General features: G+C 36.2%; 2 protein-coding genes across 10 annotated transcripts; one reads left to right on the top strand and one right to left on the bottom strand.

Annotated features, from left to right (window-relative positions):
• The first annotated feature begins 3,854 nt into the window (after positions 1 to 3,854).
• On the top strand, positions 3,855 to 9,648 carry LOC104589625 (putative cyclin-B3-1). 9 transcript variants are annotated; one of them, XM_088902007.1, is made up of 8 exons: positions 3,855 to 4,943; positions 5,272 to 5,374; positions 5,535 to 5,608; positions 8,522 to 8,677; positions 8,792 to 8,849; positions 8,925 to 9,021; positions 9,168 to 9,346; positions 9,436 to 9,648. In XM_088902007.1, the coding sequence occupies exons 2-5, from the start codon at positions 5,326 to 5,328 to the stop codon at positions 8,825 to 8,827; spliced, it is 315 nt and encodes a 104-aa protein (XP_088758133.1). In that variant the 5' UTR covers positions 3,855 to 4,943; positions 5,272 to 5,325; the 3' UTR covers positions 8,828 to 8,849; positions 8,925 to 9,021; positions 9,168 to 9,346; positions 9,436 to 9,648. The 9 variants fall into 9 exon arrangements, with proteins under 9 accessions (XP_088758133.1, XP_088758132.1, XP_088758131.1 ...); XM_088902006.1 differs by having other exon boundaries at positions 3,866 to 4,793; positions 5,535 to 5,635; XM_088902005.1 differs by having other exon boundaries at positions 3,871 to 4,943; positions 5,535 to 5,635.
• Positions 9,649 to 10,794: 1,146 nt separating this feature from the next.
• Positions 10,795 to 12,488, bottom strand: LOC104589612 (cytochrome P450 94A2-like). The gene has a single exon (XM_010247977.3). It carries the CDS (start codon positions 12,486 to 12,488, stop codon positions 10,959 to 10,961), a length of 1,530 nt encoding a protein of 509 aa, XP_010246279.1. The 3' UTR covers positions 10,795 to 10,958.
• Between the last annotated feature and the right edge of the window lie 671 nt (positions 12,489 to 13,159).

The raw sequence follows: 13,159 nt of genomic DNA, 5'->3' as shown, positions 1-13,159 counted from the left end.
TCGTAGATTGAATCTCCTAATTTGAACATCAACCATGATACCTGATAGAGCAACAAGGATGATGAACCAAGATTTTGGGATGAAGAGAGATTATGATTTCTTAGTAGCCATGGTGAAAAAGAGACGGACTAGCTAGGGGAAGACAACAAAATACTTTTGAGTTTTTTTGAAGGGTATTGTTGGAAAAGAAATTCTGTGTACTACCTTCGAATGCGTTTGGAGGTAACTCTATGTATGGAGATCAAATCAGCCCCCCACAAGATTGTCCCCCACAATGTCCCACACCATATCTCCGCCGTGTATTGGGAACATCTCCCAATGATGATATCTTTATTTTTGGTATTATCATCGAGAGATATTCCCAATACACGGTGGGAATGTGTTGTGGGACATTGTGGGGAGCTGATTTGAACTCCTATGTATGAAGAGTTCGGAAGAGTTTTCAGCATTTGGTGGCTCCATTCGAAGGTGAGCCAAATGACCACCAATCACTAAAAAATATAGTTTTTTAGTATTCGGTGGTCGATTGATACAACCGAATGCCACCTTAGTTGTACGTTAAATTTTACAACCAAACTTGAAAGATCCACCATTTATCGTATCAACTTTCATTTGATGGTCTTAATTAATACAATATTCAAACCTTGAATTTACAAAACCATATCTTATACATCCATCACCTTAAAGGCACTAAGGGAGCGTTTTTTTGGATTTTGAAGGGGGGGGGGGGGGGGGGGGGAAGTTGGTCAATGGGATTTTGGTTCCCATTGACCAAGAGTCACATGTTCTTTTTTCAGATTTATGTGGGGACTAGGGAAAGTTTATTTTCCTAGGTATCACTTACCCAATAAGTGATACCTAGCCCCTACGTGGGTAAATAACTTTCCCACTTAGGGGGGAAGTTTCCAACACTTGAATGGGACAAAAATGCCCTTTTTATTAATGGATTTTTATGGCTAAAATGGCCATACCTTATTTACATGAGAAATAAAAGAACATGGGTAAATGCACTTACACGGGTAAGTGCTTTCTAGGAATAATTTACCTAGGCATTTACTTGGGTAAATAACTTACCAAAAAGCGAACGGAGCCTAAAATATAGTTAACCACCAGCACCAGATCCCATCTCAAAACTTGATGAATGATGATCAACTATAAAAATTGCCAAGATTCCATTCTAATGGCCTTAGATGAACAAAACTAGAATGGCCATAATCAACAACTCTATTAGATCAAAACCTTGGTTCAACACATAAATTTATGCTTACACATTGAATTTCGGCTCAAAATTGCTCTATTTAACTATTAGATGGTTAAAGATCCTAATGTGACCTTTACGATTAAATCATACAAAAAACATGTAGTCTAAATAACCAAAACCCTCCCTTTGAGTTAAAAAACCTCAAAATGTCCTATTCCAACCCTAAATTCCTACATTTCCTTTCAAAACTAGCTAGATTCCATTTTGAGCCCTCCTATTGGTTGATGAACTATAAGCTAAAACCATAGCTGAATCAAACCTTTAAATTCATAACTCCAACCAAAAATTTATTTTTTCATTCAGATTCTAGATATTCTAAAATGCTTTAAATTTCATCCCAAGACTCCCTCATTAAACCCACCATCAAATGTCGTGACTTATCTCCAATGGTTGACGGCTAAATTAGGAAGATTGCACTTATACGGATCGGATAAAATCACCCTTCCATCTACCCCAATATCAAACCTCATGAGGGTAGGGGCTGATATCAGTAAAAACCTAAAAACTGAACTGAACCAAAACCAAAACCAGAAATCCGATTAACCAAACCGACTGGTATACATATATTTTATGTATATTATATATATTTTATATTTTCTATATATTATAAATTAATAAATATACATTATATATATAAATATATAATATATTATTTATTATTTAAAATATAATATTTTATATATATTTCTAGTTTTTATTATATATTTATATATCAAATTTATCATAGTGAAATGAGGATCCATTTTCTATAAAAAATGAACAGTGATTCTTTATCTTAAATCGGTTATGAACTTTCCAGAGCCACATTGCATTGATGGTAGACAAGACCCGAAATGAACATGGGAATGCCGACTCAAGCTAAAGAGGATTATGGCAAAAGTTCAAACAGAAAAACGGTTGAACTATGGGCATCAAGATATGATGTTGAACAGAATGTGGAATTTGAAAATATTTCTAATTCCAAATCTGAACTCAAAGATGGAGGTCTTGTTTCCGGAATACAACCACTTGCTGCTTCAGAGAAGTTTGGTGCAAATTCAACTGTCCAATCATAGGTCCAATCCAAATGCTCGGATTGTACGGGAGAAAAGTTAAGATGCTATAAAGGAATTGGGCCCCCAGGTGGTGGAGAAAGCATTATGGAACAAGCGGTGGAGGTTTCCATGTAATACAGGCTGTATTTTGACTCATTGAAGGTTTCGATCTTGAGGGCTAGGTCAATTCGAAGGGAGTGGAAATGTTAGGTGCCCATTAATGGGTTTGCGTTTATTTGAGTGGGATGGTGCCCATTAATGGGCTTACTTTTATTTCACTTTTTCTTTCTTATTTCCACAATTTATATATTGGGTTGCTTGCTTATTGGGCCTATTAATGTAGGATAGAAAGTTGTTTGGAACCATGGCCATCTCTTGGATGACTCGTTTTTGTTTATACCATTGGATGGCTATGGCTTTCAGTTGGTTGTGGATGAGATTGGTTCATAATATATCGTGAATCATCTTCATCCATAGTGTAAAATTTTGGCCATACATATATCTCGTAGATGTGATCGGTTTATAATATTTTTACACTCTATTTTGATACAATACATCTCTTTTATATATTTTTCTTTCTTTTTAATTTTATTTTTTAATATTTTATCAATAAAATAATAATTTTAATGTTAATTCTAGCACAAATCCAATTGTACTCCTCTTCCACTCTTTTTTCATTTATTTAAATATTAATTTTTAATATTTGTTATCAATAAAATAATATTTTTAAATATTTAAAATAATATTTTTTAATTTTTAATTATTTTACTATCTTTTTATTAAGCTAATATTTATTAGTTAATATTAATTTTTTGATGCCTCTTTTTCAATTTTTTATCATATAAAATTCAAAAATTAGACATTTATGATTGATTATGTAGATCATTCATAAAATGTATATGAGATATATGGAATCAAAAAGTGTGGTATGGATTAATCCACACCACGCTTACAGAATGCCATTATGGATGTGGACTGGTCAAATCTATACAGTTTGTCAATAGTTCAGAACAAATATGAACTATATTCCACACCCACCAATTTCTCATCCATACTATAGATGACACACTTAATGAGCCAAGTTTTTAAGAGTCAATTGTAACAATTGGTCAAGTGTCTATTTAATTTATAACTCTCCTCTTAATCTAAACGCTCAGTTTGGAAAGAGTACAAATGCAAATATGTACAACATAAATACATACAAAATATAAGGTTTTGCACTTTACATATTTTCATTTGTCCTCCTTCCAAACTCAGCCAAAGCTAAATTTGGAAGTAATTAAAAATAAGTGCTTATTCAAATAAACACTTATTTTGGATTGGGACCACACCAATAAACATTTATTTGGGTTTGGAAAATAAGCCTAAAATAAGCACTTAATTGAGAAGCCCAAATTTGGGTTTATTTTAAATACTTGTTCAATAAGTGCTTATTTCTTTTCAACCTGCCATGTCATTTTGAAAATACCTATCCTACCCCTGTTAAAATAAGTGATTTTTCGCTAAATGCTCTTAAGTGCTTAATACAATAAGCACTCCCAAACTTGGCCTAATTATTATGAGAATTATCATCATTTGAGATTTTTATCTCCTGGAGTTCTCTTGTCTTCCTCGAAGTAGACAGATTTCTGTTATGTTCTACCGGGAACCTAATATATTCCAGGTGATTGAATTGGGCATCTTGTCAGAGGTTCTATTGTGGAAATCATGGAGGTTTGAGAGATAAATTCATGGTGACAAGACAAAGGTTCAAGAAGAGGTGTTTGATTCGACTAGGAAGAACTAGGAAGGAGAGAAGATGAGGGGTGAAACCGATCAGATCTATATATATTGCAGAGCAAATTCCTCGTTCAATTAGTGAGACAAGTGCCCCGTGATTCTTCACAGGTCTCATTCATATTTCTTGAGATTCCTCACAAGTCTCATTTGTGTTTGGTTTGAAGGAAAAGGTAGAGAAACTCATACAAGATTTATACGTACAGGTTTCCCTATTTTCATACGAGAAAAGGAATAACCATGATTTAATTTGCTTACAATATTTGTACTTTTTGTCTCATATGCAATCACAAGCAGTACAAATTTTTCCCAAAAATTGATGTAAAATCTCCGATCTCAATTCTCTCGAGTCTCGACCACATCATATTGCTTCCTTTCTTACTCCAATCTCCAAATCAAAATACTCCCTCCTACTTCTCCATTCTCTTACAAGGCAGGGACCTCATCCCGTATCACTGTCAAAGAAGGCAGGCTTATTTCATTTTTAATGCCTCTGTATCTTTTTTTATTGGCGGGATAAAAGAAAGTAGTCGCTATTTTTAAGGATCGGCACCAAAAACCATCACGCGCGAAAGCTAAATTTCATATCGAACAAACGATTGACTCTCCGCCTCTTCTCCAAGCCAAGGGTTTCTGCTCATGCTCGTTTCAAAAGAGAGTGAAAGAGCTAAGTGGGAGCTGCAACTCCAACGTCGTCAACATGGGTCGTATGCACAGTCGTGGTAAGGGTATATCTTCATCAGTTCTGTCGTACAAGAGGACTCCACCCTCTTGGTTGAAAATCTCCGTTCAGGATGTTGAGGAGAACATCTGCACGTTTGTGAAGAACGGTTTGACTCCTCAAAACGGTGTCATTATTCATGATTCTCACGGTATTTCTCATAGGCTTGCCTCAAAAATTCCTAAGGATTTGGCTTTGGTTTCTATTTTTTTTTTCTTTTATCTTGGGATATTTCCTCTATTCTTTCTCCCTCCAATCGGGTTTTATTGAGAAAACCGTGTATTGTTAGTAACTTGTGAAAGTTTGGGCTATGGATATGTAGCTCCTGGCTCAAGATTTCTGGATCAGAAATCAAATTTTGGGTAGTGGTATGGGACTTGGATTATAGTGATATTTTGGATAGGCGTGATTATATATTTACTAATTTATTGGGATATAGACTCTGATTTTTTGTGTATCTGATTATCTTCTTTTAATAGAGTGAAGGTGATTTTGATTCGGGGAAGTTCCGTGAAAGTTAGGATCCACTTTTGATGCTTCCTGCATTGGGGGTGTATTCCTGTGATGCAAAAGCTCCCTTTGGTAAATTGATTCTTTTGCTTTTCCTCTTTTATATTCGCTTGGTACTTCTACCGTGCAAATTTTCTGCTTCTATGGGTTTATTTAATTATTTTTTTAACGAATATTAATTGTTTCATGAAATTCTATAATTTTTTACAGTACACTTAAATTTTGATTTCAGGTGGAATGGGTATTTCCAGTGATGGAACATATGATGCTTCTGCTCATTCAGATTACGGGACGATAACTCTTCTGGTAACAGATGGAGTCCGTGGACTTCGGGTTTGTATATCTAATGGCCAAAAAAAGATTGTCTCATATCTATTGGTCAAAAAAATGATTGTCTCTCAAATTTTGATTGCTGACACTATTCTAATATCACATATTTTTTTTTCTTTAACAGATCTGCATAGAAAAGGATAGTTTGCCTTCCCTTTGTTTGTATCTATGTTTTAGTTTGTCTTTGGAGCTTAGATGTTATATCTGCTTGAATTCCAAGTTTGCATCTATGTTTAGGAATCCAATTCATGAGCCTTGTCTTGCTTATTTCTTTTCTTTTCAATTTGTAACCTTCACTTTGTTTGTATCTACAGTATGCTTGTTTTAATATTCTTGTGCATTTGACCTTTTTTTTCAACAGATGGCATAGTTTTGCTCTACGAAGGATCCTCTTGTGTGCATTTACATATTGTAGCTCTTTGGTGAAAGATTATTTCTGAGCAGTAATGCAGTTTGTTTTTTGTGAATAATCTCTTGGGATAAGAAAAAAAAGAACCTCTACTTCTATATTGGCTACTCTCTATTTTGCTTAATAAATTTGTTACATAATAGAAGTGATATTACCAGTTATCTACGCCAAAAAAGGAAATGATTAAGGTTTTGTGAAAAAAATTTAAGGAATCTGAACTTAGTAGATGATATTGGCTCCTAATAGGGTGGCGTAGTGAAGTGGGACTCATGTAACCAACTGAAGTAATTGAGTTACGTACATCACGAGGTTTTGTTTTAGTTTATAGTATTCTGTTCTCTTGTTCATATGGCTCTGCTATCATACTCAATCAATTTGCTGAATTGAATCCAGTTTGATAGCTGAAGCCTTCAAGCTAGAGTTCTATAAACTAGTTTGAGGGACCCTTTCACAATCAATTTTCTAGGGACAAATTGCCTTCAAGCTATTAGTAGCCCTCTGTCTTCATGTAAATTTTCTAGAGCTTTCCTTCTTTGCTGGCATTTTTATGTATTTAAGTTTTGGCACCATGCTTTTACTTGGATTTCTTGGGAGTAGTAGCTGTGGAGGTTCAGTATATGTCCATCTATACATATTCAAATGTCTTAAACATCAACTTTATAATTGCATGGAGAGTATACATAGTTAAAGCACTTGTAATATGTTTTTAAATTAATAACTAAAATCTCTTTGCTGAGCTACCATGACAACATACATGAAAGCTTAGAGAAATCTTAGACTGTCAGTTATAATATTGTATTTGTTTTTTTTTTTTTTTGTTGCTTTATGGGTCTAAGGGTCATTTTTCTAGTATTGAAATTTCAACATCAAGAGTGGGTTGTAAATTTGATTCAGGACCAGAGGTGGTTGCCCAATGTTTGGCTTAGTAGAGGGTGCTCTCTGTCACACAAGCTATTGCTTAATTTCTTAGGAAAATGCAGAATTCTAGCAGAACTAATTCTCACTTAGGTTGGTACAAGGTAGGGGTACTAATGTTGCTCTGCTTCCGGTTCTTTCCCACATTAGTAGAAGCTGAAGCCTTGGTTGACCCAGAAACCATCATTTGCACAGGACTCTCCAAATTAATTCAATTTCTTCCCCACAACAATAGCAGCTGAAGCCTTAGTGGATTCAGCAAGATGGCAAAACCATCATTTGCACAGGACTCTCAGAATTACTTCAAGTTTTTCCCCATATCAATGGCATCTGAAGCCTTTGTGGACCCAGCCAGACCATCATTTGTGCAGGACTCTCAGATTTACCTCAAGTTCCTACTTGTAGCAATAGCATATGTAGTCTTTGTGGACCCATCAAGGTCATCATTTGCACAGGACTCTTAGAATTACTTCAAGTTCTTCCCCATATCAATAGCAGCTGAAGCTGTACTGGACCAGGACCTGGCAAGACCATCATTTGTGCAGGACTCTTGGAATTACTTCAACTTCTTCCCCATATCATCAATAGCAGCTGAAGCCTTAGTAGACCTAGCAAGACCATCATTTACACAGGACTCTTGGAACCCGCATGCCAAATCCATGCTTTGCCTTCTGAACTCTGTTTAGAAATCCAAAAAGGTCATTCTTCAAATGGCAATGTAAACTAGTTGGTTTTGAAATACACTTTATTTCTACAGATTATTTTGTGGTTCAATATTATACTATACAATAAACTAGAAGATCAGAAGATCAGATAGAACAAGAGTTGCAAACTATATAACCATGGAGGTAGTATTTATCTATAACTCTGGAATCTGAATACGAGAAGCACAATCAACAAAATTCTGTTCATTGTATTACATAAGAAATAGATTGTGGAATCCATGGTACTGGAAGTCGCAGGACCCTTAACCAACTAATTTACAAAAAAAAAAAAAAACACCAAATCAGATTTGGGCAAATTGAAAATGGATAGATGAATTGTACAAGTTTGTATGGTGATCTGAATAGTATATTGGCCTACTCCCACTTGTTTTGAGCAATATTGTGTCTTCTAATGAAATACTTTCAGGGTTTCTTTCAAGGGTTTCCATGGGTTTATTTCCTTAATTTAATTAAGACCCCATGAAAATGTGAAGACATTTGTACCCACCAAACACTAATGCAAAGAAAGAATATAAGACTCTTTATGAGTCTAGTTCAATAATATTCTATTGACTTTTGAAATGAACATATATAGTATCGGATGATTGACACTAATTACTATAGACCTTTTTGGTTTCTTTATGATAAAAACATAGAATAAGCATTGATGAATGAAATTGCCTAATGGCTTCCAAGATTAAATTTCTTCATATTGAGACAAAGCATCAATTAATTACCAAGCTCATAATCAGAAATGAATGGTATTTGCAGGGAGACATACTTTGAGCTACAGGTATCTAATATGGATTGTTGGAGATGAGATCCATTAACTCATTAATCAGAAATGGATGGTATTTGCAGGGAGACATACTTTGGACTGATGCAAGAAACATTGTTTCTCATGGTGGCATGGACAGATTCCTTTCTGTGTATATAATTACAAAGAAGGAAATGCAGTTGGTTGGCTTAACTTCACTGTTGCTAGCATCAAAATACGAGGACTTTTGGCATCCAAAGGTACATATACCTGTCCATGCCTAAAGGATTTTTATGATCTATTTTCTAAATTAATTTATATGCTACTGAGAACAAAATAATTTATGTTTTGACTAATTTTTCTAATTAATACAGGTCAAGGATTTGATTAGCATCTCAGCTGATTCATAACAAGAAATGAAATGCTTCAATGGTTTGCATCTTAAGTTTATTTTCCCCAACTATCTTGTTTGTCTTAACAAAGTAGTAAATTTGCTCCTCTTTTCAGGAGTCTTATTCTCAAGAAGTTGATGTTCCGTCTGAATGTGCCAACACCATACGTGTTCATGTTAAGGTTTCTCAAGGCTGCTCAGTCTGATATGAAGGTCCAAGATACACTTGTTGAATTTTAACTTTTCCTTGTCTTTGTTTGGACTTTGGTGCAAATTTCTTGAAAACATTCAAGAGGTCCATTTGATTATTGCAACAAAAATGATGGAAACTTAATTTTGTTCTTTGGGTTCTTGACCAGCTTGAACATCTCGCTTTCTACCTTATTAAGCTGTCCCTAGTTGAATATGAAGCTTTGAAATTCAAACCATCCTTGCTATGTGCATCGGCTATATATGTTGCACGATGTACACTGCAAATAGCCCTTGCTTGGACCACACTACTTAGCAGACATGCACACTATGAAGAATCAGAACTCAGGTGTGTTTTTAATCTTTTAGGTGCACGTAACTGTGTTTGATGTGCAATGAGTAAGCATTGAATTGCATTTGTTTGGGTTTCATATGCAGAGAATGTGCAGATATGATTTTGAAATTCCAGAAGGCTGCTGCAAGGGGACAATTGAAAGTTACATATGAAAAATACTTGCATCCTGATCAAAGTTGTGTTGGAATTTGATTTTTGTTTTTTTTTTTGTTCTATGATGATGGAAGTCAATTGGAATTTTATGGATAAGGTGTATCTTTTTGGATTTTATATATATATATATATATTTGCATATAGGTTTTATGTTTTGATTGAATATATTTTGATACATGTGTATCAATTGGAATTTGTATGTAGTAATATTCACTATATATTGCACTTTTTTTTTTAATTTTGGAACCTTTTTAGAGGGTCAAAAGTGCCTCTTTAAAGCATGTATCTTTAGTGGTAGCCAAAAAGTGCCTCTAAATATTAAATCATATAGATTTTTCCTTTTCTTAGATTTCTTTTAGAGGCATATAAAATTGTCACAAAATCATTTAGAGGCGTTTAAATGCGCCTCTAAATTGAACTTTTAGAGGCACTTTTAACTGTCTCTATATAGGACTTTTAGCGTCAGTGCAATAGAGGCAGTTGTATGTGCCTCTAAATCCACCTCTAATGCTCAATCAAGTGCTTCTAAAACATTTAGTAACAGGGCTTTTAGAGGCACTTACCTGGCCACCTCTTATAATCTTTAGAGGCATTTTTTAAGCTTTTAGAGTAGTTATGGCCACCACTATAGATGAATTTCAGTAGTGGTCATTTTACTTCATATTTTGCATGTACAAAGAAAAATAGACAATCAAATCTGAAGCAAAAGTAAATCAATATTTACATTCAGCCTCTTTGCACTCCATGCATTGAGACCAATGCAAATGAAATTTGGGCTGCAACCAAATGCAGCTGAAGCTATTCAAGTTACAAATTAACATAAATTCTGATTCTAACGAAGCTGATTCGTTCTGATTCAACCAAAATTTTAAAATGTGCCTCACATCTCACTGACAAATGCCAAGATTGTTTACACACAAAAAAGACAAAAGTATAATTTAAAGCAAAAGAAAATCAGAATTTAAACACTTTAGCTTGCACTCCCAAAAGAAAATGATGCAAATTTACCTTTCTCCAAGCTCAATTATAATTTTGCTATAACGTTCTGATAATTTAGGGCTAAAATCTAAAATAATGACAGATGTATTACAAGTACAACGGCTCCACCAAGATGTACTTCATCTAATACAAGGATTTGTTAAAAACAAATAACCCTTCTTACTGCCATGAAAAAAGATAGGGACTACAATTATTTTGGGAGTGACGGCTCCGCCGAGTCAGAATTTGTAGGTCAAAGTACATTAGATAGGTAGGGGTTAGATGGAAATTGATGGTAATTATAGAGTGAGTTTTTGACATTTTAAATGTTTATAGCTTTATAGTGTAAATCAAAAATCTGCATCCATACTTCTCCGCATTATTTTTTGCTATAAAGGAAATACATCATTTTATTTCGTATTTTACATTTTAATAATTTACAGTCAGCTGTTTGCTCAAGCGTTTGCATTGCAACCTAACGACCTTTTCTCTCCTCAATCCTCACCGGAAAACCACCTTTCATCTTAGAAGTTAGCGTCGATATAAAGAACGGTTCAAACCCTTTCTCCATCGCCGGAACGACCCGGAAACGTCGCAGAATACCGGCAGCCACCCTCTTCATTTGCAGAAACGCCATATCCTTCCCCAAACAAACCCTCGGCCCTGCTTGGAACACTGGGTACGTATACGGATCCCTCGCCACGAATCTCCTCCATTTTCCGGTGACTTCATCCCTCTCCAGCCACCTCTCAGGCCTGAACTCCCTCCAGTCTTGGCCCCACAGTCCCTCCATCCTACCCATCGCGTAAGGGAGGTAGGTCACTCTCATTCCTTTCTTCACTATCGTACCGTCCGGTAAAACATCGTCCATGGCTGCCTCTTTGCTGTCACTTGGTACCGGTGGGTATAGTCTCATGCTTTCACAGAGCGACGCCTGGATGTAAACCATGTCCTTCACCTCGTCGTAATCTGGTGTTTCGCTCTTATCTCTTATCTCCTTTAGTATCTCTTCTTCTACGTGAGAATCGCCAGAGACTAACCAGAAAAACCAAGTCAAGGTTGCCGATGTCGTGTCTCGACCGGCTAAAATGAAGCTGATCACCATGTCCGTCACCAACTTTTCATCCAGATGGCCAGAACTCAAGATCCTTGAGAGAAGATCCACGGTTTCTAACGATGACTTCTCTTCAAGCTCCCTCGTTTTTTCTCTCACTACTTTCTGCGCAAACTCTCGAACCTGCGAGATGGCAATCCGAAGCCGTTTCTCTGACCCAATATCGAGTGCTCTTTTCAATTTCCAGATAGCGGGGACTACTGAGTTCAGACGTTCGCTGGTTATCCTCGCAGCGTCATCGAACGCGACGGCGAATTCCGCTGATGGGAGCGACGGCAACAAATATTGTGGGTCGAATCCAAACGCAATCTTGCAAATATTGTCGAAGGCAAACCGTTGAAGTATGTCTTCCAGATTGAGCACAGAATTCTCGGCGGCAGCCTTTGAGAGGATGGGAACTAGACGGTCGGAGAGTTCGGCCTCGACGACAGTCTCGACAAACTTGCGGAGGGACCTCGTGCTGAACTCGTGGATCGACACTTGCCTCTGAAACTTCCAGTTATCCCCGTCAGCATTGAAGATTCCGTCACCCAGAAAATCGGAGAGGTTGACCCGAGCGGTGTGGCCTTTTGGATAGAGATGGAACTGAGTTTTGAGGATGTGTTGGACGTTGGCGGGGTTGGCAGTTAAGACATGACGAACACCAAGAAAGCGATGAAGAATAAAGGTTCCATTAGAGGAGTCTCTGATAAGCTCTGCAAACCATTGGTTCCGTCGATTCCGATTCTTGAAGATGGCAAACGCAGAGCCGATTAATGGGTAAGATCTCGGCAGCTTACTAACCGGAGGTGAGGATGATTTCTTACCCACTTGACGACTGAAGATGAGGATGAAGAAGAATGAGAGGAGGAAGAGAAGTGAAGGAAACAACAGGCTGTTAGGTGGAGGCATGGTGGTATGGTGGATGTATTGACAAGCGTTCCAAAGAAATCGAATTAATATATGTACAAGAAGATAATTGGCGGTACAGAAATTAACGAAAAAAAAAAAAAAAGAATACATGAAAATTAGACTAAGATGAGATAAGGTTGGGTTGAGCAATAGAGCAGGCATCACAAAGTATGGTCTGTGGCAATGAACAAGCACCGTGCAATTGGAATCTTTTAACCGCATCCAATGGCTTAAGAATAAAAGAGGGCAAATATGAAGAGAATGAGCCGTTTGCAAAGTGCAAACTAAGAATAGAGAAGCGTCTCCTTTCATGCTACTCTATATATTAATTAGATTCCCTTTTATCAGTTACAATTAGAGAAAGAAAAAGAGTGGATTTCTTGTACGCAAGCAATTCCTGATTGTGCATTTGTGCTAATGCAAATGGGCTTTAATGTTGAGTGCATGTAATTATATTGTTCGCTAGGCCCAGTTTGGAAGGAGTATAAGTACAAATTTGTAGAGTACAAAATCTTGTACTTTGTATTATTTTGTATGTGTTTATATTGTATATATTTGTATTTGTACTTCTACCAAACTGAGCACTAAGTGCAATCATTGAATATGTACGGTGTAATCAGTAGGGGTGTCAATTAACCGGTTTTGGTTTGGATCCAATCCGTCTAAACCTT

This window comes from Nelumbo nucifera, chromosome 3 (assembly GCF_055504915.1).
Source record: "Nelumbo nucifera cultivar China Antique chromosome 3, China Antique-T2T, whole genome shotgun sequence".
Classification (NCBI taxonomy): domain Eukaryota; kingdom Viridiplantae; phylum Streptophyta; class Magnoliopsida; order Proteales; family Nelumbonaceae; genus Nelumbo; species Nelumbo nucifera.
This window is presented reverse-complemented; position numbering and strand designations above follow the sequence as displayed.

Coding starts and splice junctions, on each gene's coding strand:
- LOC104589625 (XM_088902002.1), top strand. Junction 9,022..9,167: donor CTGCTCAGTCTGATATGAAG/GTCCAAGATACA, acceptor GTTCTTGACCAG/CTTGAACATCTCGCTTTCTA. Junction 9,347..9,435: donor TATGAAGAATCAGAACTCAG/GTGTGTTTTTAA, acceptor TTTCATATGCAG/AGAATGTGCAGATATGATTT.
- LOC104589612 (XM_010247977.3), bottom strand. CDS start 12,488: ATGCCTCCACCTAACAGCCTGTTGTTTCCTTCACTTCTCTTCCTCCTC.